The sequence below is a fragment of the Salminus brasiliensis genome, chromosome 12, assembly GCF_030463535.1.
Source record: "Salminus brasiliensis chromosome 12, fSalBra1.hap2, whole genome shotgun sequence".
In the NCBI taxonomy this organism is placed as follows: Eukaryota; Metazoa; Chordata; class Actinopteri; order Characiformes; family Bryconidae; genus Salminus; species Salminus brasiliensis.
This window is the reverse complement of record NC_132889.1, coordinates 36,096,648-36,121,189: the sequence shown is the minus strand read 5'-3', so window position 1 is coordinate 36,121,189 and position 24,542 is coordinate 36,096,648. Positions and strand designations below refer to the sequence as shown.

The 24,542-nt window shown below is 42.8% G+C and overlaps 2 protein-coding genes across 2 annotated transcripts in view; both read right to left on the bottom strand.

Moving 5' to 3' along the window:
* setd1a (SET domain containing 1A, histone lysine methyltransferase) overlaps positions 1 to 7,623 on the bottom strand; it is a 38,179-nt gene extending 30,556 nt beyond the window's left edge. The window contains exons 1-6 of the mRNA XM_072693544.1: positions 7,599 to 7,623; positions 5,631 to 5,775; positions 4,389 to 4,487; positions 2,530 to 2,800; positions 1,704 to 1,828; positions 372 to 607 (exon numbers count right to left, since the gene is read on the bottom strand). Of these exons, the coding sequence (XP_072549645.1) occupies positions 372 to 607; positions 1,704 to 1,828; positions 2,530 to 2,800; positions 4,389 to 4,487; positions 5,631 to 5,768 (869 nt within the window). The 5' untranslated portion in view covers positions 5,769 to 5,775; positions 7,599 to 7,623. The remainder of the gene's footprint in view (positions 1 to 371; positions 608 to 1,703; positions 1,829 to 2,529; positions 2,801 to 4,388; positions 4,488 to 5,630; positions 5,776 to 7,598) is intronic.
* A 4,411-nt stretch (positions 7,624 to 12,034) lies between these two features.
* On the bottom strand, positions 12,035 to 24,542 carry fus (FUS RNA binding protein). Its single transcript, XM_072693415.1, has 15 exons — positions 24,371 to 24,542; positions 23,893 to 23,920; positions 21,506 to 21,666; positions 20,972 to 21,137; positions 20,365 to 20,645; positions 20,098 to 20,281; positions 17,982 to 18,016; positions 15,854 to 15,886; positions 15,617 to 15,726; positions 15,385 to 15,514; positions 14,044 to 14,145; positions 13,362 to 13,500; positions 13,179 to 13,276; positions 12,609 to 12,750; positions 12,035 to 12,442 (listed from the first exon to the last, which is right to left on the bottom strand). Exons 1-15 carry the CDS (start codon positions 24,381 to 24,383, stop codon positions 12,403 to 12,405), a joined length of 1,662 nt encoding a protein of 553 aa, XP_072549516.1. The 5' UTR covers positions 24,384 to 24,542; the 3' UTR covers positions 12,035 to 12,402.

Genomic DNA, 24,542 nt, shown 5'->3' with positions numbered 1-24,542 from the left:
GGTGGGAGTGGTGGGAGTGATGGGAATGGTAGGAGATTTTGGAGGAGGAAGCGGACGAAGAGTTAACGTCCTGTTGGTGGTGATAAGATGAGCCCTCTCTTTACTTTATATATATACACACACAGGCAGAAGTGAACCCGTGCTTAACCCAGCGTTTAGCTCGTTCAGGTGCCTTTGGTTCATATCGAACACCTGCTCAGGTGGCCTTGTCCGCTTGTTTGGTGCGCACCAGAGTTCACACCCTCTCTAACAAACCACACTAACGGAGTAATCGCACCAGGGCACCAGACACCAGACGAGTGTAAACACACCCTTAGAAAACTTTGTTTTAAGCAGTATTAAAAGACATGAAAATCTGTAGTTTGACCAACCTGGCCCCAGAGTAGCCTGAATCCTGGGAAAAGGGGGTCCCAGAGCGTGATGTGTAAGGAGTACCCCCACCCTGTGAGGAGGAAGAAGAACCTGGTGTGTAGGGCCCCCCGAGTGAGGATGGAGGAGTATCCAGACGCTGTTCACCAAATGCAGTGTCCCCAGAGCATGGGGTCGTACTGGCAGGAGGTGGGACTGGCACCTGATCTACCGAGAGCCTCCGTCTGACATCAGATGACTGAGGGGGGGAAAGGTGAATAAGGGTCACAGCAAAATAGACACTGATAACATGACAGTGTTCACCTTAAAACAATGAACAAAAAAACAACTTACTAAAAACATTTTTAAGGAGATTGTAACAGGAGATGTAACCATTATAACTTTATTTGTTTAAAAACTTTAAGCTATAACACAAAAAACACTTCAATTTAAAATACTAAAAAGTATTAAAATGGAAAGGGAAACTGGATTTCCCCACAATACTGTAATACAGTAGACTGAAGTAATGTGTAAACACTAAGAAGCTTCAAACGTTCACTTCCCCAGTCTATTTATATGGAAAATATGCTTTAAAAACAGCTCATTCTGAATTTCTCAGAAATCACAGGGAACTAAGCAATTTACCACTCTCCGCCTATGCAGATTCCACAAGTTAGACCTGTCCATTTATAACTGGAGATATTTCAACTAGTCAATACAGTACAGAATCAGAACAGAGCTCATTTATTTTATATTAATCTTTACATATTTGAATTTACTTTGTTTAATTACAGTATAATTATGGCCTTTTGTGCAATATATATATATAAAAATGTTTATGATTGTTTTAATAATAAATCTATAATTGCTTGTGATCACAAAAAACTAACCTTAAACCCATAGCTGTTGTTCCTTCCCTTCAATAATAAAATGACAAGCGTTATTTCAACCTCAACTGCTCTTAAAAGGTACAGTACGGGTAGGCAATAAACTGTTAAACTACTGTTCAATTTTAGACATGTTGAGGCAGCTGTTTATGGTGCAAAAATGGATCTCTCCGAACAAATAAGCATTTCAATGGACAGCCAGAAAAAGGACAGATGCAAAATTACAATCCCATAAAACATTTACAGCTTTGGCAGACACTCTTATCCCGAGTGACTTGCAATTTTAATCACGCTACAGAAATGGGTGAATGCACTGGTGGATGTCTTGCTCATGGGCTCTTACTGGTATAGGGTGGCACACTCGCCAGGACAGAGAAAGGGAGCCCTCAGGATATGCAGCATCACATACCTTTCTCAATTCATGGTGGATTTTCATCACTCAAAATCCAGAACCCAGAGAGTACTTACTGTGTCAGGCTGGGCTGGAGCAGGGGGCTGAAATTTCTCGGTGAGGGCCTTGCCTCCGGTCGGCACCGTCTGAGGGGTGTATGAGCCGCTAACGATCAGGTCGTAATACTTCATCCTCTGCTGGCCTGAAAACATCCACAGAAATCACATATAAAGGGCTGGGAATATACACACACACACACACACACACACTTATACTGGCGGACTTAAGCAGGTGAGCTGCTGCTCAGCATATTGTTATTATATTGCTGAATGCAAATGTGATATGCTGAGTAATATATTGGTAATGTCAAGCAAAAACCTTGTATCTCCTTTTTGTCAATATTCCAATTGACCAACATAAATGTTCCAAATTAATATTGACTTCAATTGAAAGTTGTCATTCTGGTGATTAGAGGAGATACATTAAAAGTTTGTAGATACAATTTCTGCCGATACCCAAGCCAAGATCAAAATCAATCGCCCACACAAACTCACTGGAACATTGGATACTGATCAGGATAATTAAATGATTAATTTAATTATTATTTTATTGAACTTAAAAATAGTGATTTATTCAAATAGCGAATTAAAAATATACTACAAACACAAGCACGTGTGAAACATTCACAACCTCTAAAATCTCAGGCATAAATTACCTTACAATTTACCTCTATAAACTGAAAACACAAAGAACCTCAAAGCATATGCAAATTATTCCAAACCTCAAGGAAGGACATTCTCAGTTTCAGTAGGCTTCATCTCTCTCACTACCAGAGGCCTCAAACAGCAGACAGTGCTGCCATCAGACAGAAAGCTCAAGCTCACGACCTAGACAAGTCTGTACCTTTGATGTCCAGCTGGGCATGGACGATGTTGCCCATGACAGAGGTGTTGTGCAGGTGTTTGACTGTGTCTTTGGCCCCTCTGGTGCTGGTGAAGAGGACACGGGCCAGGCCCAAGTGCTTCCGGGTCTTCGGGTGAAACAGGATCTCCATTTCTTCCACCTCCCCAAACTTGGTGCACATCTCTAATAGGAAGGGCTCCTTGATGTTATCATTCAGCCGGGCAAACGTCACCTCCTTCAATGGAATAGGACCCACATAGTACTCGTCCAGCTGTTGGAACAATGAAATAAAGAGGAGAATGTCATTAGGAGAAGGTTAAACAGTGAAGAAAGGCAGAAAGCATGTAAAGTGGAGCAGACTACAGGGAGTAAAAGGTCCGCTCAATAGTGGGGTTCCAGAAACGAAGTAAATATCCCATCTTTGAAAGGGAGAGGTTGTCACGTCTTAGGTAGCCTTTAATTCTAGTTGATATAATACCATCTGTAATGATCCGTCACAAAGGGCATGTTTATAAAAAATAATAATAAATAAAAATAATTAATAAATATTACACCCACTAAGCCTTACATTTATAACATAGCATCACATTAATCCATTTTGAAGAGTAAAGTGTGAACTGCTTCCATGCTAAATGTTTGATAGGCCCATGTTGGAGGGATCTACGAGACGCACCCACTGCCCTCCTATTGACCGCGCCGAAACTCATGCAAACATGTGACTCCATTTACTGCTGTGTTTGATGCCAAGCTACACAGTGAAAGCATAAAAAACAGCCTAATTAACCATTAATTAATACAGTTTTGGGAGATGTACCTTTTTTGGCGATTCATACTGCCTATCAAACATATTAATAACATATTAATATGTTAACATATTAACATATTAAATCATATATTCTTAAACGCTGTTTTTAATGGCAGTGTGTTTAATGGCAGGATCTCTGTGGCTGTACACGGATTTGCACATCCCTAAAAAAAATCCAATGGGAAGGCCTGGTTGGGATGGTCATGCTTTAGATCTTGACACACACACGGATTCTTTTCCTGAACGATACACGTCGCTGCCTGCTCACAACCTTGCGCTCCGACGCTCTTTTATATTCACTCTTATGTAAATAAATGCAAAAGTAAACACAATGGGCAAAAATCATGTCTATATATTGTATGATGAGTCGATCATACATGTAATATAACACACACTTTAGAAATTGGTAGCCAATAGAAAAGGCTTGTACTGCAACCCTTCATCATATTTGTTGCAGTCTTGCTCACTGAGAGTTTGCTTACTCTCCGAACGGCTGCTTCTCCTTACGGTTCCTACTGACTCTTGTTGAGGAGCTCACACTGCAAAGATTCATCACAGAGAACGTTAAATATTATACTTAAAAGTTGTGGGGTATTGTTGCAGATGCCCAAAATGCCTTCTACAGGAAAACCAGGCCTAAAAACCAGGCCTGAAATTCATGCAGTGTGCCTTCGGCATTGGCTAAAGCAAACAACAGCCACCAAGTGGACCGGTTTCCAGCACAGACACCCTGCACTTTCACACACGTGGGACTGCCTGCTGACAGCAGAGCAATGGGAAGCGTCAGACCAGACCAGACACCAGTCTGTTCCAAAATTTACATTTCCTGTCTCCACACGTCACTGCAGACCTCAGAACCTCCAGTACCGGGACTACAACTTATGAAATGTTAAGAATTTATCAATACCTTCAGGGAGCACCAGCACTCAGCCAGAATAGGTGAAAAAGAAAACGCGAGCAGTCCTTGCACGCAGCAGAGGAGGCTGGTACTTGCTTCAGTCCTATAATATACATTTACTGTAGACTCTGCAGGACACAGACATGAAGAACATACCTTAAATTTGGGTAAAGGAAGCGACAGCTCTGTGTGCCTGGACCAGATCCTTCGGGGCCGAGGGTCACGTAACTCCCCCACAGGTGGGAACCCAGAGTCCTGAGAGTCAGAAGGACAATTCAATAAGATGCAAAGCTGTTTAAGGAATCATGTAGAAATCAGAATCCAACAAATACATCCTCCAATAGTTTGCTATGTTAATGAGATGTACTGCAGATGTAGACTGTTGCTTAAAATGATAAATATCAGTAGTCTTTTCATGTCCATGTTAAATAGTGACCTGCATGTTTCTGCATTCAGTCCTTCATGTCTCAAAATATCAAATATAATAAAGAATAGCCATTATACTAAGGGCAAAATCTAGCACAGGCATCCAAATATGTAGTTACATGTCGATGATGCTTCATCAACATCTAGAAAATGTCAGAATTGAATAGCATAAAATATGCCAAATATACATGTCTGTGCACTGTTTTTAAGCAATTATCTGATCTGATAGCACGCATCCCTACGAAATCCAAGGCATGGCAGGCCAACCATGCACCAAGAGATCTAATATCCAGAACAGCCTAGTTCTAATTCTAATCTAAAAGACATCTGATCCAGTTAATCAAGGCCTTCAGCAGCAGCATATGAACATTACTACCAGGCACAGGGCTGGGCGATATGGTAAAAGTACTAGATCACAATATTTAAAGACATTTTTACAATACATGTAATCACAGACAAGTGAAAACTACTACTCAGATCCTCTCCTGTATTGAATACAGTGACATTAATTCAACATCTGCTGCTCTTCACCTAATCAAACCAGTCCAACTACACTGTTGGTAATGAAACCTGCAGCTGATCAGTGTTTATTAAGCACGAACAATATGTATATCTCTGTTTACCTAGAGAAGCATATTATCTATGACAATAACAAAACTGCCCTGTCCTAACAAGACATGCTGTAGCTAACCTTAGAAGGCAGGACTGCCAGACCTCCAGACACGACAATGCCCAGTATTTTCTGCATGCTTTCATTTTGAATGTCATGAGACCAACCTTACTCAGAACAGCCGAAATCAGTCTACTGACAAGTACCGTATTCCCTCCCCTAAATGCCCATCAAATACTTTACACGGAGTACTTCAACATCTGTTTACAATAGATTAGCTACACTGTCTGATGACTTCGGTTGTTTTATCGCTGCCTGAGGCGTCTTTCATCACCGGCAAGGAGACTGCGGAGAGCATATACCGGCACACTGAAGTGAATCCCATCGTATCTGTAGATCTTCTGCGCGACCCTGCGGGTGGCTGGGTCCTGTACAAGCTTGTAGCTCTTCCATTGCAGACTGAGAGCTCGCTGGGTGTCCGCCCCACTGTCTGGATCCATGCTATCACTGTGGAGAAAGCGAAGTGGTACCAGATCAGTGGGATTCACATCACACAATGACAAAGACTGTTCAAACAGGAGAACATCGGAGATCAACCGGCAGGACCATAATAATGATGATGATGATGATCACGCTGGTGGGCCACGCCGGAGGACCAAGCCAGTGGACCAAGCCGGTTACGATGGTCGACCAGTGTTGTCATAACGGTCATGCTGGTCAACAAGCTTAGTCATGAGAGTATTGTGGTCTGTGCGTGGGTCAGTGGGCCAACTTAACCATTATTTAACAGGGTAATGATCACTTAAGAATGGGTCAGATCTTCACCAAGAGCTTAATGCAACCCTTGGTCAACATCTGAGCTACTCTTCACTGTGCTATTGTCTGTTGGAGCTGTAGGAGCTGTGGGGCTGTAGGAGCTGTAGGAGCTGTAGGAGCTGTAGGAGCTGTAAGGCTGTAAGGGCTGTAAGGGCTGTAGGAGCTGTAAGGCTGTAGGAGCTGTAAGGCTGTAGGAGCTGTAAGGGCTGTAGGGGCTGTAGGGGCTGTAGGGGCTGTAAAGCTGTAGGAGCTGTGGGGCTGTAAGGCTGTAGGAGCTGTAGGGGCTGTAGGAGCTGTAAGGCTGTAAGGGCTGTAAGGGCTGTAGGAGCTGTAAGGCTGTAGGAGCTGTAAGAGCTGTAGGAGCTGTAAGGGCTGTAGGGCTGTAGGAGCTGTAGGAGCTGTAAGGCTGTAAGGGCTGTAAGGGCTGTAGGAGCTGTAAGGCTGTAGGAGCTGTAAGAGCTGTAAGGGCTGTAAGGGCTGTAGGAGCTGTAGGAGCTGTAAGGGCTGTAGGGCTGTAGGAGCTGTAAGAGCTGTAAGGGCTGTAGGAGCTGTAGGAGCTGTAAGGGCTGTAGGAGCTGTAGGGCTGTAGGAGCTGTAAGGGCTGTAGGAGCTGTAAGGGCTGTAGGAGCTGTAAGGGCTGTAGGAGCTGTAGGGCTGTAGGAGCTGTAAGGGCTGTAGGAGCTGTAAGGGCTGTAGGAGCTGTAAGGGCTGTAGGAGCTGTAGGGGCTGTAGGAGCTGTAGGAGCTGTAAGGGCTGTAAGGCTGTAGGAGCTGTAGGAGCTGTAGGGGCTGTGTAAGAGGAGTTGGTCAGGTTTCTGTTGTGATGCTCTCTGCAGTTGCACAGTTGCCCCAAAAGCAGTTATAGACCCAGAGTCACTACATTAACCTCCATCCCAACACGGTTTTAACACCGTTTCCCACCAGCTGACATTACCCAAAGACTTCTAAAGGCTAGCTGGACTGATATAAGCACGATAAACACTGAAACTGTTGGCTACCTGCAGAGTATATGGCTACAAAAGAGACGTGAGCTGCAGGAGCCCCGGGTTTCTCGGCACGCTCATTTCTGCCCCGAGTCTCCGCGGCGAATCCCACCGAGCATAAACACAGCGGCTCCCACTCACCCAAGTCTCTTCACCCGCCTTTACAGACTCGAAAGAAGCTAAAAAACGGCCGCCAGCACCGCGTTAGCCCCCCAGCTAGCAAGCTAACGCGCTAACAGGCTAAAAACGGCCGCCACAATGCAGCTAAACAACATAACATGCTAAGCTAACGTGCTAGCTAGCTAGCTAACTAGCCGCTCGGCAGGCCGCTACAGCGGACGAGAAAACCGGAGATCCTCGGGCGCGAAAAACGGCTTCTTTTCGACTCCAAGACCCCGCTGCCCGGCCTCGGAGGGTGCTGCCCGCGTTCCGGTGCCTCTTCATGACATTTAAAAGCGCGATATCCCACCTAAAAGCGACGTTTTAGGGAAACAATCGGGGTTAAACAGACAGCGGCCATCGCGTAACCAACCTGAGAGCCTCGCCTGTCCGCCATTCGTCACTAGAACAACATTCCTCCGATTCGGCTCAAGCACTTTCCGCGCTGGTTCTGACTCTCTGTGCTGGTTAATAAAATTCATCAACGCGCTGGATTATTACATTAAGGGTTGAACTGGTCATATTTGTCTATTTAATGTAAACACTAAAGCGAGCTACGGCATCTGAAGCAGGTTTGGAGTTTTTAATCTGGCAATCTGAGCGTGTGTGTGGGGTTTAGAATGGCGAATCTGCCGTTTTGCTGCTAAAGACGTCACTAGAGTGTCAGGCGGGACGGTTGTAGGTGAAGGCTGGGCCAAGTTCATCAAAATAAACAAATACTAACAAACAAACAAATAAATGTATTTAATAGAGATAAGTAATGTTAGTAATGTCCCAATATCATGTTATATAAGGCAGTCTATTTACAAATAATTAAGTATAAAAAAAAATTAAAAAAAACGTTTATTTACAATTTAGGTTTGTGTATAAAGTTTGCTGTTACTTAATGAACTCTTTATAAAAGGTTTTTAAATATAATAGGCATGTTACGCCAAGTTAGATCAATGTCCTTTTCTTTTTAAGCTGCTGCCTCTTGCCCCTTAGCGAGCAGGTGTCCCAATACTTTTGTCTATATGTACACACATATATGCAGCCTTACAGTGGTAATTTTTTCCATATATTTCATATAAATAAAACCTAAAATTTCATCAGAATTTGACAGGAACAAACAAATGAGAGCGAATTATTAAAATCAATCATTTATTTATAGAGGAAAATGATCCAATAGTACAGATGTGTGACAAAAAATCCTCAACCCTGTTATATTGGTGAGTTCCCTTCCATGAACTGCTTGCTTCAGGTCCTTCCACAACATTTCTTTTGGGTTAAGGTCAGATCTTTGACCTGGCCGTTCTAAACCATTACCTTTATTATTCTTTAGCCATTCTTTGGTAGAATGACTTGTGCGCTCAGGGTCATTGTCTTGTTGCATGACCCACATATTCCCTTGAGATTCAGCTCATGGACAGATGTCCTGCTCCCATTAGAATTTGCTGGCATAATTCAGAATTCATTGTTCCATCAATGATGGCAAGCGGCTCGGGCACCAGAAAACAGGCCCTGTACTACCACCTGATACTACCACCACCATGTTTTACAGATGGTATCCAGCATCTAGTTTTCTCATTTAAACCAAAAAGATCTATTTTGGTCTCATCAGTCCACCAAACATGGCTCCAGTAGCCTTCTGGCTTGGGCATGTGATCTTTAGCAAACTGCAACCCACACCATTGTTGTTCATTGTTCTTCTGACGGTGGACTCATGAACATTAACATTAGCCAGTGTGAGAAAGACCTTTAGATGCTTAGAAGTTTCTTTGGGTTTCTTCGTGACCGCAAGGACTTGCTCTTTTTTTGGACGACCGCTCCTAGGGAGGGTAATAATGGCCTTGAATTTCCTCCATTTGTACACAGTCTGCATACTGTGGACTGGTGGAGTTCAAAGTCTTTGGAGATGCTTTGGTAACCTTTTCCAGCCTGATGAGCATCTACGACTCTTCTTCTGAGGTCCTCAGAAACCTCCTTCGTTCATGCCGTGATATACTTCCACAGACAGAGGAAGTTTGGACTCTAATCTCGCCTTCAATTTATCTGCTAATCCTAAAGATTCACAGTCGTTTGCCACTCAGATCTGTAGAACTGGATTATTTTCCTTAGTAAATAAATACCCAGGTTTAATATTTTCTCTCATTTGCTTGATTTGGTTCTCCTCACCTACTCAAGGACATCTGATGACGTTTTAGGTCACATTGCTGCAGAAATATAAAAAATAGGGTTTCACAAAGTTATATATATATATATAAATAAATATATATATTGTATACCCAAAGAGCTGTTTGGGAACAGTGTGGCAGAAGGAAGCTCATGAGGAATGAGGTAGAACATACTACTCAAAACTCCTCACAGACAAAGACCAGCACACACACTACCTGCCGCACCACTGGGCCCCCCTAAAGCAAACCTACCAGAGGCCTACCAGACGGGTTCCAGATGTCCCAATGGCTCTAGTGATTTTTTTTTCTATAAAGGCCTGGTTGGATATTGGATCGGAGACACTGCTCTGAATGCATGGTCCCAATTACTGATGATGTTCGACACTTTTATTTGTGGCCTCATCATTAGCATGCAATAAATAAGCCTTTGTGGAGCCTCAGGTTGTAGACAGGAACAACCGTCCAGACAGACAAAGCCATCTCTCTCTATTTGGAGAACTGGAGAGCATTTCAGACTTCTTTAATCTGGTCTAGTCATTCCAGAGACACAATGGATCTGGAGTTATCGCCGTCTTCCTCTGAGCGTGTGCAGTTCTGCAGTACCAGAACGTGTGCTGCCTGGTGCTTATCAAGGCCTTTGATATTAAACAGGGCTGTTATTAAGAACAGACGAGCAGAAGTTCACTGCAGAAAGGTCTACTAACAGGCTGCCATAACATTAAAACCACTGCCAGACAATAACATTGTCTACCTGGCTCCAGTGGCTCCTGTCTAGGGGTGGGATCTACATATTAGGCAGTAAGTGAACAGTCAGTTCTCGAAGGTGATGGAGGGAGTGAAGCAGGACAAATCTGAGACAAGAAAAGAACCAAATGTGATGATCAGATCTAGACGACTGGGTCAGAACATCTCCAAAACATCAGGCGGGTCCAGTGGGCTTTTTCTACTATGCAGTGGTCAGAACCTTCCAAAAGGGCTCAAAGAAAGGACAGGGTCAGGACCCTCACACACTTTACAGGACTTAAGATCTGCTGTGGTGGCACAAGGGACACCTACAAAATATTAGTGGTTTTAATGTTATGGCTGATTGGTGCGTTTACACTAATGTCGAGTCGTTAATTAACTTTAATAAAAACATGTCAGGAATTTAGTAGAAATAGCTAACACATTTTTGAAATTGGAAAATAATAGAAATTATAGATTTATATAGGTAGTATTCTTTTAAAAATACAGATATAATTAGCACCATGTTGTCGTATTTTCCCGCTCCGGCGACAGACGCACCTATGCATGATGGGTATTGTAGTTTTCTGGCTATCTGTCCCAAAGCAAAATGAGTTGCAACATCTCGCCTTTAAAACTACAACCTTAAAACAGGTTAAAAAACGAGCTAACCTGCCAACCTAGCTAATCGAAATAGCTGGATAACCAGTTGAACTACCGAATAAAGGCGGCATTTCTGGTTTTTGCTCAATATTAGACGCCGCCTGTGCGATTTTGGAGGGTTACCTGAAGGGGAATATGCCGCCATCTTGCGCCGGTCTGTGGAACTAGCTGCAACCAGCAACAGAAACAATCAAAGGATTGACAAGCTAATCAATACACAAATAAAGAGACTAATCATTTAATGCCCACCTCATTCGAGAAGGTTATAGACTATGATTTTATTAAGTTTACTTTATTAAGTAATTAATTTTAATTAATTAAAAAAAAAAAGGTTAATGCACCTGCCTTAACTGATTGAAGTGCTTATCTTTCCATTACAGACCAATTTTCGCTCATTTTCTGAACCCTTCTTTGACCATCAACATACTAACAATTAAAAAAAAAAGCGCCATGTACAGATTAGTGGCGTCCCACCTCGAGGACGGGCTACAACCGCAGAAGACCACACCAGCTCCCACTTCTTTCAGCCAAGAACAGAAAGCTGAGGCTGCAGTGAGCACAGCCTCAGCCACACTGGACAGACGAAGACGTAGGGGAAAAAACATGGGGTCAGAATTTGGAGACAATACCACAAATGGACCCAACTTGTCTTGTAGGAACGGTCCAGGCTGGTGGAGGTGGTGGTGATGGTGTAATGGTGTGGGGAATGGAACCATTTCATGGCAGACTTAGGGCTCATTAATGCCAGTCCACCATCTCAGCATCATGACCTTCATGACCACAGCTTACCATCTTCTAACGGCTGCTTCCAGCGTGATGATGCACCAGGTCACAAAGGAGAAGTCAAGACCGTGAGTTCAGGGTTCTTCAGCGCTGGTTCTTCTCACTTACCGGATCGGAATCCAATAGAACACCATTGGGATGTGGTAGAAGGAGAGATTGAGGGCATGACCGTTCTCCTGCAAAACCTGCAGGACTTGAGGGTTGCAATCATGTCAGCATGGACCAGAATCAGAACATCTTGTGAAATCCATGCCAGGAATAACTGAGGCAAGACAACATTCATATTCACAGATCGAAATTTGGCCTCCGCCCTTAACACATCCGTGCAGCAGGAGCAGAGAGGGTGACGGGCCTCGCTCAAGCGCCCAACAGTGGCAGCTTGAGAGTGTAGTGAGTATGGTGTTCCTAATAAAGTGGTCAGTGAGTGCTTAGTGTGCTTAATACTGTAATATAAAAAATATGGTTTAAGGACTAGACAATTCTAAGCTCTTTTCTGGACGTTTATTTCTATAGTACAATTCCATACAAAATTCCAAAGTGCCGACAAAGAAAAACAAAAGTATCCAACTTAACAAATAATCCACAACGGCATGTCGGGGAGCAGCACGAGGTGACGGGAGAGGGGAATACTACGTTCTACAAACTAGTCACACGCACTTAGCACCGTCCTCGGGAGATTAAGCCTAGTCCTCTTCTCGTGGGTCCAGGGCTAAACCTAATCCACATCTGGGAATCGTGCTCTAACGCAACAGTATGAGAGGATATAAAATGTAGAACAATGGTGGTGGAGCCGATGCTGGTCCCAGGTTGAACGGAGTGTCAGTAGGGCGGAGGACACGGACTTCTGTTGGGAATTCAATAGGGCCTCTCCCTGCGGTCCTGCCTGTGTTCATTCCTGGGAAAAGAAAGAGGATCAGCTCTACTCCGCTAAATCTCGGCAAACAGGCAGACAGATGTGTCCAGCACACGCTGACCAGTCTACACGCTGACCTGATCACTCCAGATAATCAATTTATTTACAGTTTAGATACTGAATACTGTTTGGATTTCTCAGCGCTCACCGTGAGTCCATCTTGCCTGGCCCGAAACCTCCCCTGTCTCCACCTCTGCCTCCTCTGAAGCCCCCTCGGTCACCACCTCGTCCTCGGAACCCACCACGGTCAAAACCACCCCTGCCTCGCTCACGGTCTCCTCCAAAGCCCCCTGGGGGAAAAAATGGTGGTTAGCAAAGATAATAATGTCCAATACATCATTTTCCTTAAAAAATGCTTTGATTGGCTTTTTGTAAATCTAAAGCCCTAAGAAAGACTTTATGGACAGAAGTATTGGGACACCTGTTCATTCATTGCTTCTTCTAAAATCTAGGGTATATAAATCTAGGGTCTAAGGCTTTCTACTAGATTTTGCATGAGCATTTCTGCGAGGATTTAACTGCACTCAGCTAGTGTTACAATACTGCTACTGTTGCAATAATAAGGTCAAACGGGCCACAGTGAGCTAGCTAAACAGAGCTAGCTACATTTAGCAGCTACAGTGACAGACTGGCCCACCTACACCTCCCAACGGACACCATGAGGTATCCCAACCTGAAAACGACGGGTGAAGAGGCTCCTGGCTATTTGGCACATTACCTCCCATAGGTGGCATTCCTCCACCAGAACCCTCAGGCTTGGGTGCTTTACACTGGTTACACTCGTTACGCCACGAGAAGTTCAGATTTCCACACGACCTTCAAAACACAAATGAACACGTTACACATCAGTCCATAAACCATCTTCCACAAAGAAACAAATATCACACACACACACACTCACGGGTTTGAACATTTCCAGTCTCCAGCTCTCTGCTGGCCTCCTCCTCCTCCACCGCCGCCGCCATTGTTACCAGGGAAACCACCACCACCACCACCTCCACCTCCCCTGCCACCGCCAAATCCACCTCTTCCCATTGGTCCTAAAAACGGGGAGAGCATTTTAGGAACATTACTATTTTACAACCCCCAATGAACAGATAGTGCAGTAAGACAAATACAATATATGGACAAAAGTATTTGGACATCAGCTCATTCATTGTTTCTTCCAAAATGAAGGTTACTGAAAAAGAGTTTATCCTGCTTTTGCTGAACTAACACTGTCTTACTGTCCAGGGAAGAAGGCTTTCTACTAGATTTTGGACCACTGCTGTGAGGATCTGATTGCACTCAGAGACAAGCACGTTTTTGAGGACAGGATGTTGGGATGATCTCAACCCACCTCATCCCCACAATCCTTCCTCCACTGCTCCACAGCTCAGGGGCTTTATACATACCCCTCTAGCCCACACCTAGCATCAGGCATGGTATCAATCTTGGTATCTGATCCAGAGAGTCCTATTATTCTAATGGCAGTACTTCTCTACAGGGACTAGACAAGTTGTGTGGGTGTGTGTGCAAAGTAAAGTAGCTGAATGCATTCGTAAGAAGGGACGTCTGGACATCATGTAGTGTACACAGCTCACCTCCTCGTCCACGGCCACCTCTCATTCCTCCACCTCCACGTCCAAAGTCAGCCCGGCGAGTGGCAAAGGACACCTTAATGGGGTTCCCATTAAAATCTTTACCTGAAAGGATCCAGATGAGAAATCTCAGCATCCGTTTGGTCACACAGTGCAGGTTCCAACCATTCATAGTACGCTCTCTGTAATCTAGCTCATTATAGCAGGTTTACAAGAACCTTAAAATTACCTATGTTCATAAGAATGAACCTCATTCACCACAAGCTTCTAAAAAGCTCTTAAGAATTGTCTTAAATCAATTCTTGAGAAAAGTCCTAACAGAAGGTCTAGGTCCGATTCATGACGTGACTTTTTAAAGTGCTGAATTGTTCACAGCTCTGCTCTTATTTTGATGGATCCCAGTGTCCTTCTAAACTCAATAAATCCCAAATAAAGCTTATATGACAAGCAGCAACGCATATAGAAAATACATGGTGCAGCAGAGCTGAAACTCCACCACTGACATACAGAAAGGTCTTTGGAGGAGCTTTAGCTCCAGCTTTAGTGCTGGAATGAGGTTGTGGTGGTGTCTTTTCTGTAGAACGGGGTGAACCCAGTGTGTGCGTCGTTTCGTTGCAGTAAACGTAAAATGGTGAATTCATCATCGCTGGGACTGCATTTCTTTCCACGATCTCAGCGTGTTCAGAATAAAACATGTTGGACTTGGTATAACGGTTTCACTACGTTAAAAACTCACACTTGTGGTGTGAATAGGCCTGAAGACTCTATCTAGTATCTACAACCAATTATTTAGTAGCCACTATGAACCATGTGTAAATAATGTTCACTATGAACTAGGGCTGGGCGATATGGTAAAAATATGATATCCCAATATTTCCACGATACACAATATTACACAAAATACATGATCACAGACAAAATGCATCAGTGTACATCAGTGCTGCACTTCATCTAATTTAACAGCACTAATTACACGGCTGATAATGAACCATGCTCTTCAAGCACTGAGGATGTCCTCGAGATGCTCAGAAGAGCATATTGTGAATCACGCTAACAACATTTATCACAATACGGGGCCCCGGGTGGTCTAGCGGACTAAGGCACCGTCACTATGACCAGTGGATTGCTGTTACCCGTCGGCACCAGATAATTGGCCGTCCAAGCTGGGGAGAAAATGTGAAAATATATAATAATAATAATAAAATTAAATTAAAAAACACACAATACGATAAAATATCGGCATATTGCCCAGCCCTCCTATGAACAAAAAGAAAGGAAAAAGGTCTTAGAGCAGAAGAGTTCAATTACTGCCATACTGTTCAAGTATCCCAAATACAAACCCACCATCAAACCAGTCAATGGCAGCTTTAGCCGAAGGAGGATCATCGAACGAAACGGTGGCCTCTCCTTTCAGCTTGCCCGTCTCTCTGTCGGTGTACAGGTTTATCATGGGCAAGCCAGTCTTCTTATTGATCTGCATAAGATGGAGAAATATATAAGCAAGTGAAAGAGAGTACTAAAATACAAGGTCATGTCCAGCATTCTGGATGTCCATCACATGGACCTCGCTTCCTACCTTAATGATGCCGATCTGTTTAAAGAAATCTGCGACAGAGTCCACGGTATAGTCGTCTCCCAGGCCTTGCACAAAGATGGTGTTGTTATCGGAGTTATCCTGCTCCTGCACTGCAGAGCAAAAACCACGTCAGGACCCGTCAATCAGCATCATACGGCCTTTACTGAGCATCAGATTCATCTGGCAGCGAAAGCTCATCATCACTGTGTTGTTTAAAAGACTGAAGGTTTTACTTACTGTTGGGCCCACCGGGTCCGTGGTCCCGTGGTCCTTTGGAGTGAAGCAGAAAGCATTACTACTGATGTCAACACAACACAACACACACACACACACGACACTAAATACACACCAAACCTGATCTGATCGAATCTGATTTTCTAGAACACACAACAGAACGATCTAATCTCAGAGAATCGGAAACGTATTAATGCAAGTTCATTAATTACCACATCGTTAAATGGCAGCACATGCAAAGTCATTTGAACGAGCAAAGCCCGACAACCCTACACTAAAACCTTAACGTCTTCAAAACACACCGGATTCATTTCAAGGGTGACCATTTACTACCCAACTGACTCAAAGTGAAGAATCCTCTTGAATTCAGATGTGCAAAACTACACTAATGATGATGTGTGTGTGTGTGTGTGTGTGTGTGTGTGTGTTTCACGGCACTCTAGACCCAGGAACCAACTGATCATTATTGAGCTCCTTGCTCTTCCCATATAACTCAAGATCAAGAAGCATCAGGCATTTTTTGCTACCTTGCTTAAGGTCTTCACGGTCAACGGCATGAGGGAAAAAGCCCCCCATTGACTACCCTCAAGTTTGAAGGGTTTTTTTTTTTTTTTTGCACCATTAAATATATATTAAAAAAAATAAATAAAATCACTGAACATCAAAAAGTTTTGGCAAGAAACCGTCTACAATCACATACCAAGGGTCAGAACTTTCACATTACCATCTGTCCCAATGTACCCAATGAACCCAGTCAGTTTACCATCCACACCATGGACGTTAACACACGCTTCTTGCACGCTTCCAGTTTCTTTAAGGTGTTTAGCTGTTGATGTAACCCGACACTGTGTGGTTTTGGTTGCTTATATAACCCAACCCGAAGGTCTCGACTGAGCATTTCCATTCATTCCTGTCATAAGCGATGATCCAGAGGACACTTTGCAAGACAGGCTCTAGCAACCATTGTTTCAACCCACGTTTGACCACCACCATCAGCCAAACCGTATTTCCGGCCCCACGACCTTGATGTTTAAAAGTTCCATAAGCAATGTAACCACCATGTAACCACCATCTCCTGGAGGTTGTACCAAAATTCAGCTCAGTACACTCTGAACCCAAGTTCTCAGACGCTTGAGAACACCACCAGATTGTCATTTGAGGGAATAAAGACTCTAGAATCACATTATACCAAGTCCAGAACTCCCGACAAAGGTCAGCCAGGCTAAACGTTCAAATCTAACCCCCCCCCTTTTTTTTTTTTAAAGTGGTATGTCAGTTTAGGTATAGGTCCATGAGACGCAAGGTGCACCGTGACAGATCATAGAGGATTCGAGGTCACAGCATTCAAGCAGAGTAGATTTCAGACTTGTGTTGAGATGCTCAGTCCAGTGTGAAGGTGTAATGCTGTATGTCCCTTCTTCCATAAAGATCACATTCATACCATTTTATTTATATTGTGCATAATTCAGCACTTCATCACCAGTGAATCATGGTGTAGAGTTGTCCAGTGGCTGGAGATTACTGAGCACAGTTCAGAATTTACAGACAAAAAAAAAAAAATCATCCAAAAAATAAACTCATAATGCAAGAACATCTGCTGGTGGACCTCGAGACTTTGAGTTGAGACCATTTTCACCATCTTATAGTTTGGATACCATGTTCCCACGATACAGCTGGAGTCTGGGAACTCAGATAACCACATAAACACATCCATTAGTGTATCATTTAAGGTAAGGGATTTAATTAGAAATCATTTCTTCACGGGTCAATGGCGGGACATGGTTAAACTGTGAGTGTGTTGTGCTGTAATGCGCTCAGTCAAGTTCATAGAGAACCTTTTTTTTTCGTTCGTTCAGAGAACCTTGGTGAGAACACGCTGCCACGCTAGCACACGATTATCGTGTTATTTTAACGCTGCACATTTGAATGCTCATTCAACCCAAATGCTTCATCATCGTCTTCATCAAGTGCCTAGAACTTCCTTCTACAGTTACCGTTTACAGTACGTTTACCAATCCAACACAACTGAGGTCACCGTTACCGTTCTCCTGTGAGGTTACCCGATCCCACTCCCTCTTAAAACTCAAGCACGCTTGAAACCCCCTGAAGTTCCTAAGAGTTTGTCACTTACCACCAAACTTATTGAATCCTCCACGATCGCCCATTCTGATGGAGAAGGAAAGAGAAGCGAGACGAATTGAAGGTGGATGAGGCTGGTGCCCCATTTTCACTCTCGATGTTGGGAAGGCCTCCCCTTTTATCATTCCTCAAAACAAAACCCCTCCCCTTTAGCCCTTCACTTCACTTTCTGACTTTACTGACGCTTCTTCCGTTAACCCAAGCTTCCAGCTCATTGTCCATTTTGGGATTCTGTCTGAAAAGCATGCAGGTAGATGAGCTTCGTCGTGACCAGTGAGGTTCCTCGCGCTCAAGGACAGCCTCGGTTTTAACTACATCTTTGCGCATCATTTCAGAGTTGGTATATTATTGGTGGGACTGGTCTACAATCGGGTTCCTTTAAAAGACCAAACTCCTTTCCTCACCGGTAGACCCAATTTCACATTTACTTATCACGCTCAAGAGCAAATTCTGGATTAGCAAGGATAGCGTTCTTTTACTTTAATGGGACTCCCCATCCCCACCGCCCCCCTTTTCTTTCCAGATACCTTCAGAGTTAATCCATTTAGAGTTAACCATTGCTGCTTTGGCATTACCATTCAACAAAGACCACATTACTACCACCAATTTGGAGTAAGCTTCCCACAATCAGCCCTTACTTCCCCCACGGATATGCTAAAATAAATAAATATATAAATAAAAAAACAAAACAAAACGGCTAATCCTGTTGGTCTCCCATTCTTCAAAAAGGAAAAATACGAGAACCTTGAAGAACCAAGAGCCTAGAAGGAGATTGAGATTTCGTTAAAACATTAAATCACACAGTGATCCTGACGAAGAGGATGGAGGTCATAGTGTACAGGGTCATGGAGCACAGGAGTGATGTGGAGAGTTTACAAAGGAACAGCTGAGGTGGAATCCTCCTCTATTGCTAAAATAACGTGACAACAGGCCTAAGTGACTTCTTTTTTTTTTTTGGTCGATGTTGAACAAGCATCATCTTATGCTTGGTGGATTACGACACACAACCGTTTTTTTTAACAGTCATTTAACCACTGTTGATTACTGCAATTGTGTTACTGCTGACGATTACTGAGCCACCCCCAAATCTTTCAACTACATTTTAACATATTCATGAGAAACCATGGTGAAATGCTACATACACCATATGGACAAAAGTATTGGGACACCTACAGAGGCGTTTAAGGCATCCCATTCTAAATCCATAGGTATTCATATGGAGTTGGCCCCGGAGTTTGGGGTAGTGCATGTCATAAGCGACACTCGGTGGCTGAGCTGCCCTCTGCGGTTCCTCCTAAACGCTTCCACTGCTCAATAACACCCCTCACAGCTGATGGTGGAAGAGGAATCTAGGAGGGAGGAAATTTCACCAGCTGACTCCTATTACAGGAGAACCTCCCATTCTTGTGGAAAGGCAGACTGCACGGCTAGGGGCTTGACTTTATACACCCGTGAGGATAGGACTGCATGAAACACCTGAATTCAGCGATTCCTGACAATATGATGACTTTTGTCCATATTGTGTATACCTAGCACTGTTTAAAGAGTACCTGTGCACCTCATACATGAACATGCAACATGAACGTTTGTGTGAAGTAGCCTGATGGACATGTAATCTGTTAGAAGGACCATACAAGACAGCTAATGTATGCAGATGTAACCCAACTCTACGTCAGCAAAAGCCTTTTACTCAGAGCAGAGGTTTTAAAACCACCTACTTGATGGTTCTCCAGTCATGTCATCAATTCTTAATGCCGAGTTTAAGACAAGGTCCTAACATCGTTAAACAGGTGCTTCCAGAGTTTGGATTTTTCAGCCACTTTGCTATTCACCGGAGTTTAACGGCCCCAAACAGTTACCTTCAAAATCGCTCTGAACTTCCACATTACAGTTTAGACCAATCACATTACACAGGTCTGGATTTACACCATATTTGTACTAAAGTACAAATAATAAACCAAAAGTGCATCGATATCATCACACCACTTCATGTACTAAGTTTAACCCACTATTATCATCTCTTTTTTTGCCCTATTATAAAACACTGGTGTTGGCACATGAGAAATATGGGTTTCTAGGGTGCAAAAAGCAAATCAAGTAACGCTTACCCCATTCCTCCTCTGCCTCGGGGTCCTCCGCGACCCCCTCTGTCAAATCCGCTCGCCCCACGACCTCCGAAGCCACCGCTACCTCCACGCCCTCGTCCACCTCGCCCGTCCTGGCCGTACCCACCATCCGGACCACCGTAACCTCCTCCACCTCCACTCATGGGCGGGGTGTCCTGATTGTAACCTGGAACAGATTAGGCCGGTGAGCCCATCAGAACCCACTACATGGCGGGCCAAGTCCGCTGGGACCATAATGAAGATACCCACCTCCTCCCTGTCCATAGCTTTGGGGTGGAGGTGAACTGTAACTGGGGGGCTGGCTGTAAGGGCCCCCGCCATGCGGGGAGGAATGCTGGCCTCCACTACCTCCATATCCCGCACTCTGTCCTCCACTGCCTCCGTATCCTCCACCTTGCCCTCCGCTGCTACCGTAACCACCGCTCTGTCCCCCATAGCTGCTTCCTCCTCCTCCCTGCTGCTGCCCATAACCTGGTGACTGACTGCTGCTGCTGCTGCCGCCGCCGCCGCCACCGCCGCCGCCGCCAAAGCTGGGAACAAAAGGCAAGATTGTGTTAGAGAGTATTACCTTATTATTATTATTATTATTATATAAAACATACCTTCACCTAACAGGATTTAAATCTGACAGCTGTTCTATGCATTTTGTCAAACGTTCATGACGAACAGACCAATAGAAATGCTCCAAAATGTGAAGTTTACCCAATAATAACTGTTAGGAAATTTATTAGTTGTTGCTAGGTGGTTGCCAGGGTTTCCTATGCAGTTGCTGTGGTCCTGCTAAGTTGTGCTGAGGTGGTTGCTATGATGTTCTAAGGTCTCATCACTAAGCTTTGACTCACAAGCCCTTACTAACCTGGAAGCAGGGGGTGAACCGGACTGTTGCTGACTGTAGCCCGAATAGGAGGACTGCTGACTGTAGCCTCCACCCTGTGGGGGCTGACTGCTGTTATATCCACCAGAACTGTAGGACTGACTCGACTGGCTGTAGCCCTGGGACGGGGGCTGTGATCCATATCCACCTGGTCAACGGACAGGAAATTCAAACAAAGTTTATTTCGGCCGTCAGCTGGTGGAGGCATGGTGGAGGCATGGTGGGTCAATGCATGCAAGGCCTCTCAGCTGACTTCTGCAGATGAATTTAATACGTAGAGAAAGTGAGGTAATTGTAAATCTGCCGGGCTACACTTTGTTTACTTCCATCCATCACCGCATTTAATAAAAGGCTGTTCAGTCTGAATTATTATCCTGACAAACATCAATGTCATTATCAACATTTATATCGTTTACTGTAAAAAGGCTGAAAAAATAAATCAAGATACACCTTTCAACCATCACAACTCCGCCACTCAACACTCAAATGATGAACACAGGCCAAACTGACCAGTACCTGACTGGGACTGCCCATAGCTGGACCCATATCCTCCCTGGCTGTACGACCCAGAGCTGCTGTCTGAGCCTTGGTTATATCCTCCATAGCCCTGCTGGCTGTAGCTCTGACCGGAAGGCTGGTTGTAGCCCTGGCTGGACTGACTTCCGTATCCACCATAGCTGCACACAACACAACAAATTCATCAGGAGTTGAATAGTGCTGTTATGGCAAGCTGGTTTAGCCTAAAATACCAGGTGAATATTTATATTCATATTCAGGGGGTATATATATATATATTTTTTACTAGTATAAACCAGACCTAGTCAGAAAAACAAATTAAAATGTTCGTTTGAAGATCGATGTGAAGATCAGACCTCTATGACGTGATGACCGATACATTAATACCTTTATACAAATGATAATGAATATTATGACTTGTCATAAATTATGACTTGTCAGAGATCTTGAATTTGAGGTACAAAAGAGATGCAGAAGTACAAGCTGTAACTCAATTTGTACTAATAGAAGCTCAATTTTTAATTTTAGTAGAAATTTTATTTCAGTTAGATCAGCTACGGAATATTTATCAGATGTTCAGATCCATCAAGTCATTCTGACCGATCATATCGCTGGGATAACATTTTCTTAATGTAATTTTGACGTCGTTACCACTGATTACCACTGATTTACTCTGGCATATCTATCATCACATTTTTAATCATCTAATCAAGTCAAATTTTAAACATCTTTTTAATATAAGATTTGTAAGATGTCTGCAGTTTCAGATCTCAAATACAATCTTAGATATCTACAGTTAAGTTCTGCCTAATAGGAATAATATTATTCATCTTTACTAGTCAGTGTACTATTTGGAACGACATTTTCTACATTTTTAATTTTTAAGATAACGTTTACTAAGTAAATGCTATAATTAGTCAATATTATTAAAACATAATAATATTGGAGACATAAGCCAAACAATAGCACTTCATTGATCCCTAAGGAAATAAGCCTAAATTTATTAAGACATTCCCTAAACTTAAATCGTTCCTTTAGTTTAAGGCAGGGTACATTTTATAAATTTTTAACTTATTTAGGTCTTTTTATTTATATATATATATATATATATATATATATATATATATATATAAAAAAAATGTATATATATTTTTTACATTTGTTTTTTATTTATTTATTTATGTAATAATTGCTCTTTGGGTGTAACCAGGACCCTGGCTCTCCTTGACTCCTTACGTCCAAAAATACTAAACTTAACTTAACCTAAACTTAAATCGTTCCTTTAGTTTAAGGGAGGGTACATCTAATAAAAATGTTAACTTATTTAGGTCTTTTAATATTATATATATATATATATATATATATATATATATATATATATATATATATATATAAAATGTATATATATATTTAACATTTGTTTTTTATTTATTTATTTATTTTATTTTCACTCTACCCCTCTTATATTCTATATATTTGTGTTATTATTATAATTATTATTAATTTATTTATGTAATAATTGCTCTTCGGGTGTAACCAGGACCCTGGCTCTCCTTGACTCCTTACCTCCAAAAATACTAAACTTAACTTAACCTAAACTTAAATCGTTCCTTTAGTTTAAGGGAGGGTACATCTAATAAAAATGTTAACTTATTTAGGTCTTTTAATATTTTATATTATATATAATTATTTATTTTATATAATGTATATATATTTTTTACATTTGTTTTTTTTTCCTCACTCTACCCCTCTTATATTCTATATATTTTTGTTATTAATTATTATTAATTTATTTATGTAATAATTGCTCTTTGGGTGTAACCAGGACCCTGGCTCTCCTTGACTCCTTACCTCCAAAAATACTAAACTTAACTTAACCTAAACTTAAATCGTTCCTTTAGTTTAAGGGAGGGTACATTTTATAAAAATTTTTTACTTATTTAGGTCTTTTAATATTTTATATATATATATATATATATATAATTATTTATTTTATATAATGTATATATATATGTTTTACATTTGTTTTTTTTTTCCTCTCACTCTACCCCTCTTATATTCTATATATTTGTGTTTTTATTAATTATTATTAATTAATTTATGTAATAATTGCTCTTCGGGTGTATCCAGGACCCTGCCTGTCCTCGACTCCTCACCTCCAAAAATCCCTCAAATATTTACCTCACACACAACTGATCAGCTGAAATGAGATCACAGATATCTCCTATTTATTTTAACTGGTCAAATTATTATAACTACATTATTAACAGAGAAATCTGAGTTATGGCAGAGTGTTTATCCCCGCTGCTGCTGCTGCTGGTTATCGGGGCCTTTCAGGCTGAACCGCGGGACTGAGGAAACCCTGAGAGCCGCAGGGACGGACTCACCCTCCGTGGCTGGCGGTTTGGGAATAATCTGCAGGGAAATAAAACACCTTAATCAGCAGATCAGCAACTCTGATCATAGTCAAACATATCTGCACCAAACACAAACATCATGCACTACATTTATAAGCGCAGTGAAACGCGAACTGGGGCGTTTTGAGCTCCATGTCGCGAAACGAGGTCAGGATCACACGGACCCTGGAAAACAAAATGGCGGAGCCCGACATCTTCTCCCGCGCTCTTTAAAAATAAAACACTTTTATAACAGAAACGCTGCTTTTAACTGCTTCAACGAAACGAGCAAAGACTCAAAACATGCACTTTTGTCGCCATTGGGCCGAATTTGGTAGCTAGGTAGCTATAGCGGTTAGCTGTTAGCTGTTAGCGGTTAGCTGTTAGCTGTTAGCTGTTAGCGGTTAGCTAGCGCTGGGGACCAACAAGCTGAACAGCAGCCCTCACACTCGGGGAGCTCCTCTCTTACCACTTGACGCCATGATCAGCTTTACACTTCAATAAAGTGCAAAACGCCCCTCCGGCTGTAGGTAGTGTGATATCGGGGTAAATCGCGGTGTGTTTCGGCTCAAACGCCAGTGAATAGACCTCCTCTCCTCTTGGGCCGCCCGGCTGAAATGACACCGTGCGGTGCTGCTCGC

Bases quoted from the DNA above. Each gene is read 5' to 3' on its own strand.
- fus (XM_072693415.1), bottom strand. The intron at 20,282-20,364 runs GTGGGTATCTTC...AATCTGTTCCAG, and splicing joins AAGCTATGGACAGGGAGGAG to GTTACAATCAGGACACCCCG. The intron at 18,017-20,097 runs GTAAGCGTTACT...CTTCTCCATCAG, and splicing joins CGAGGCAGAGGAGGAATGGG to AATGGGCGATCGTGGAGGAT.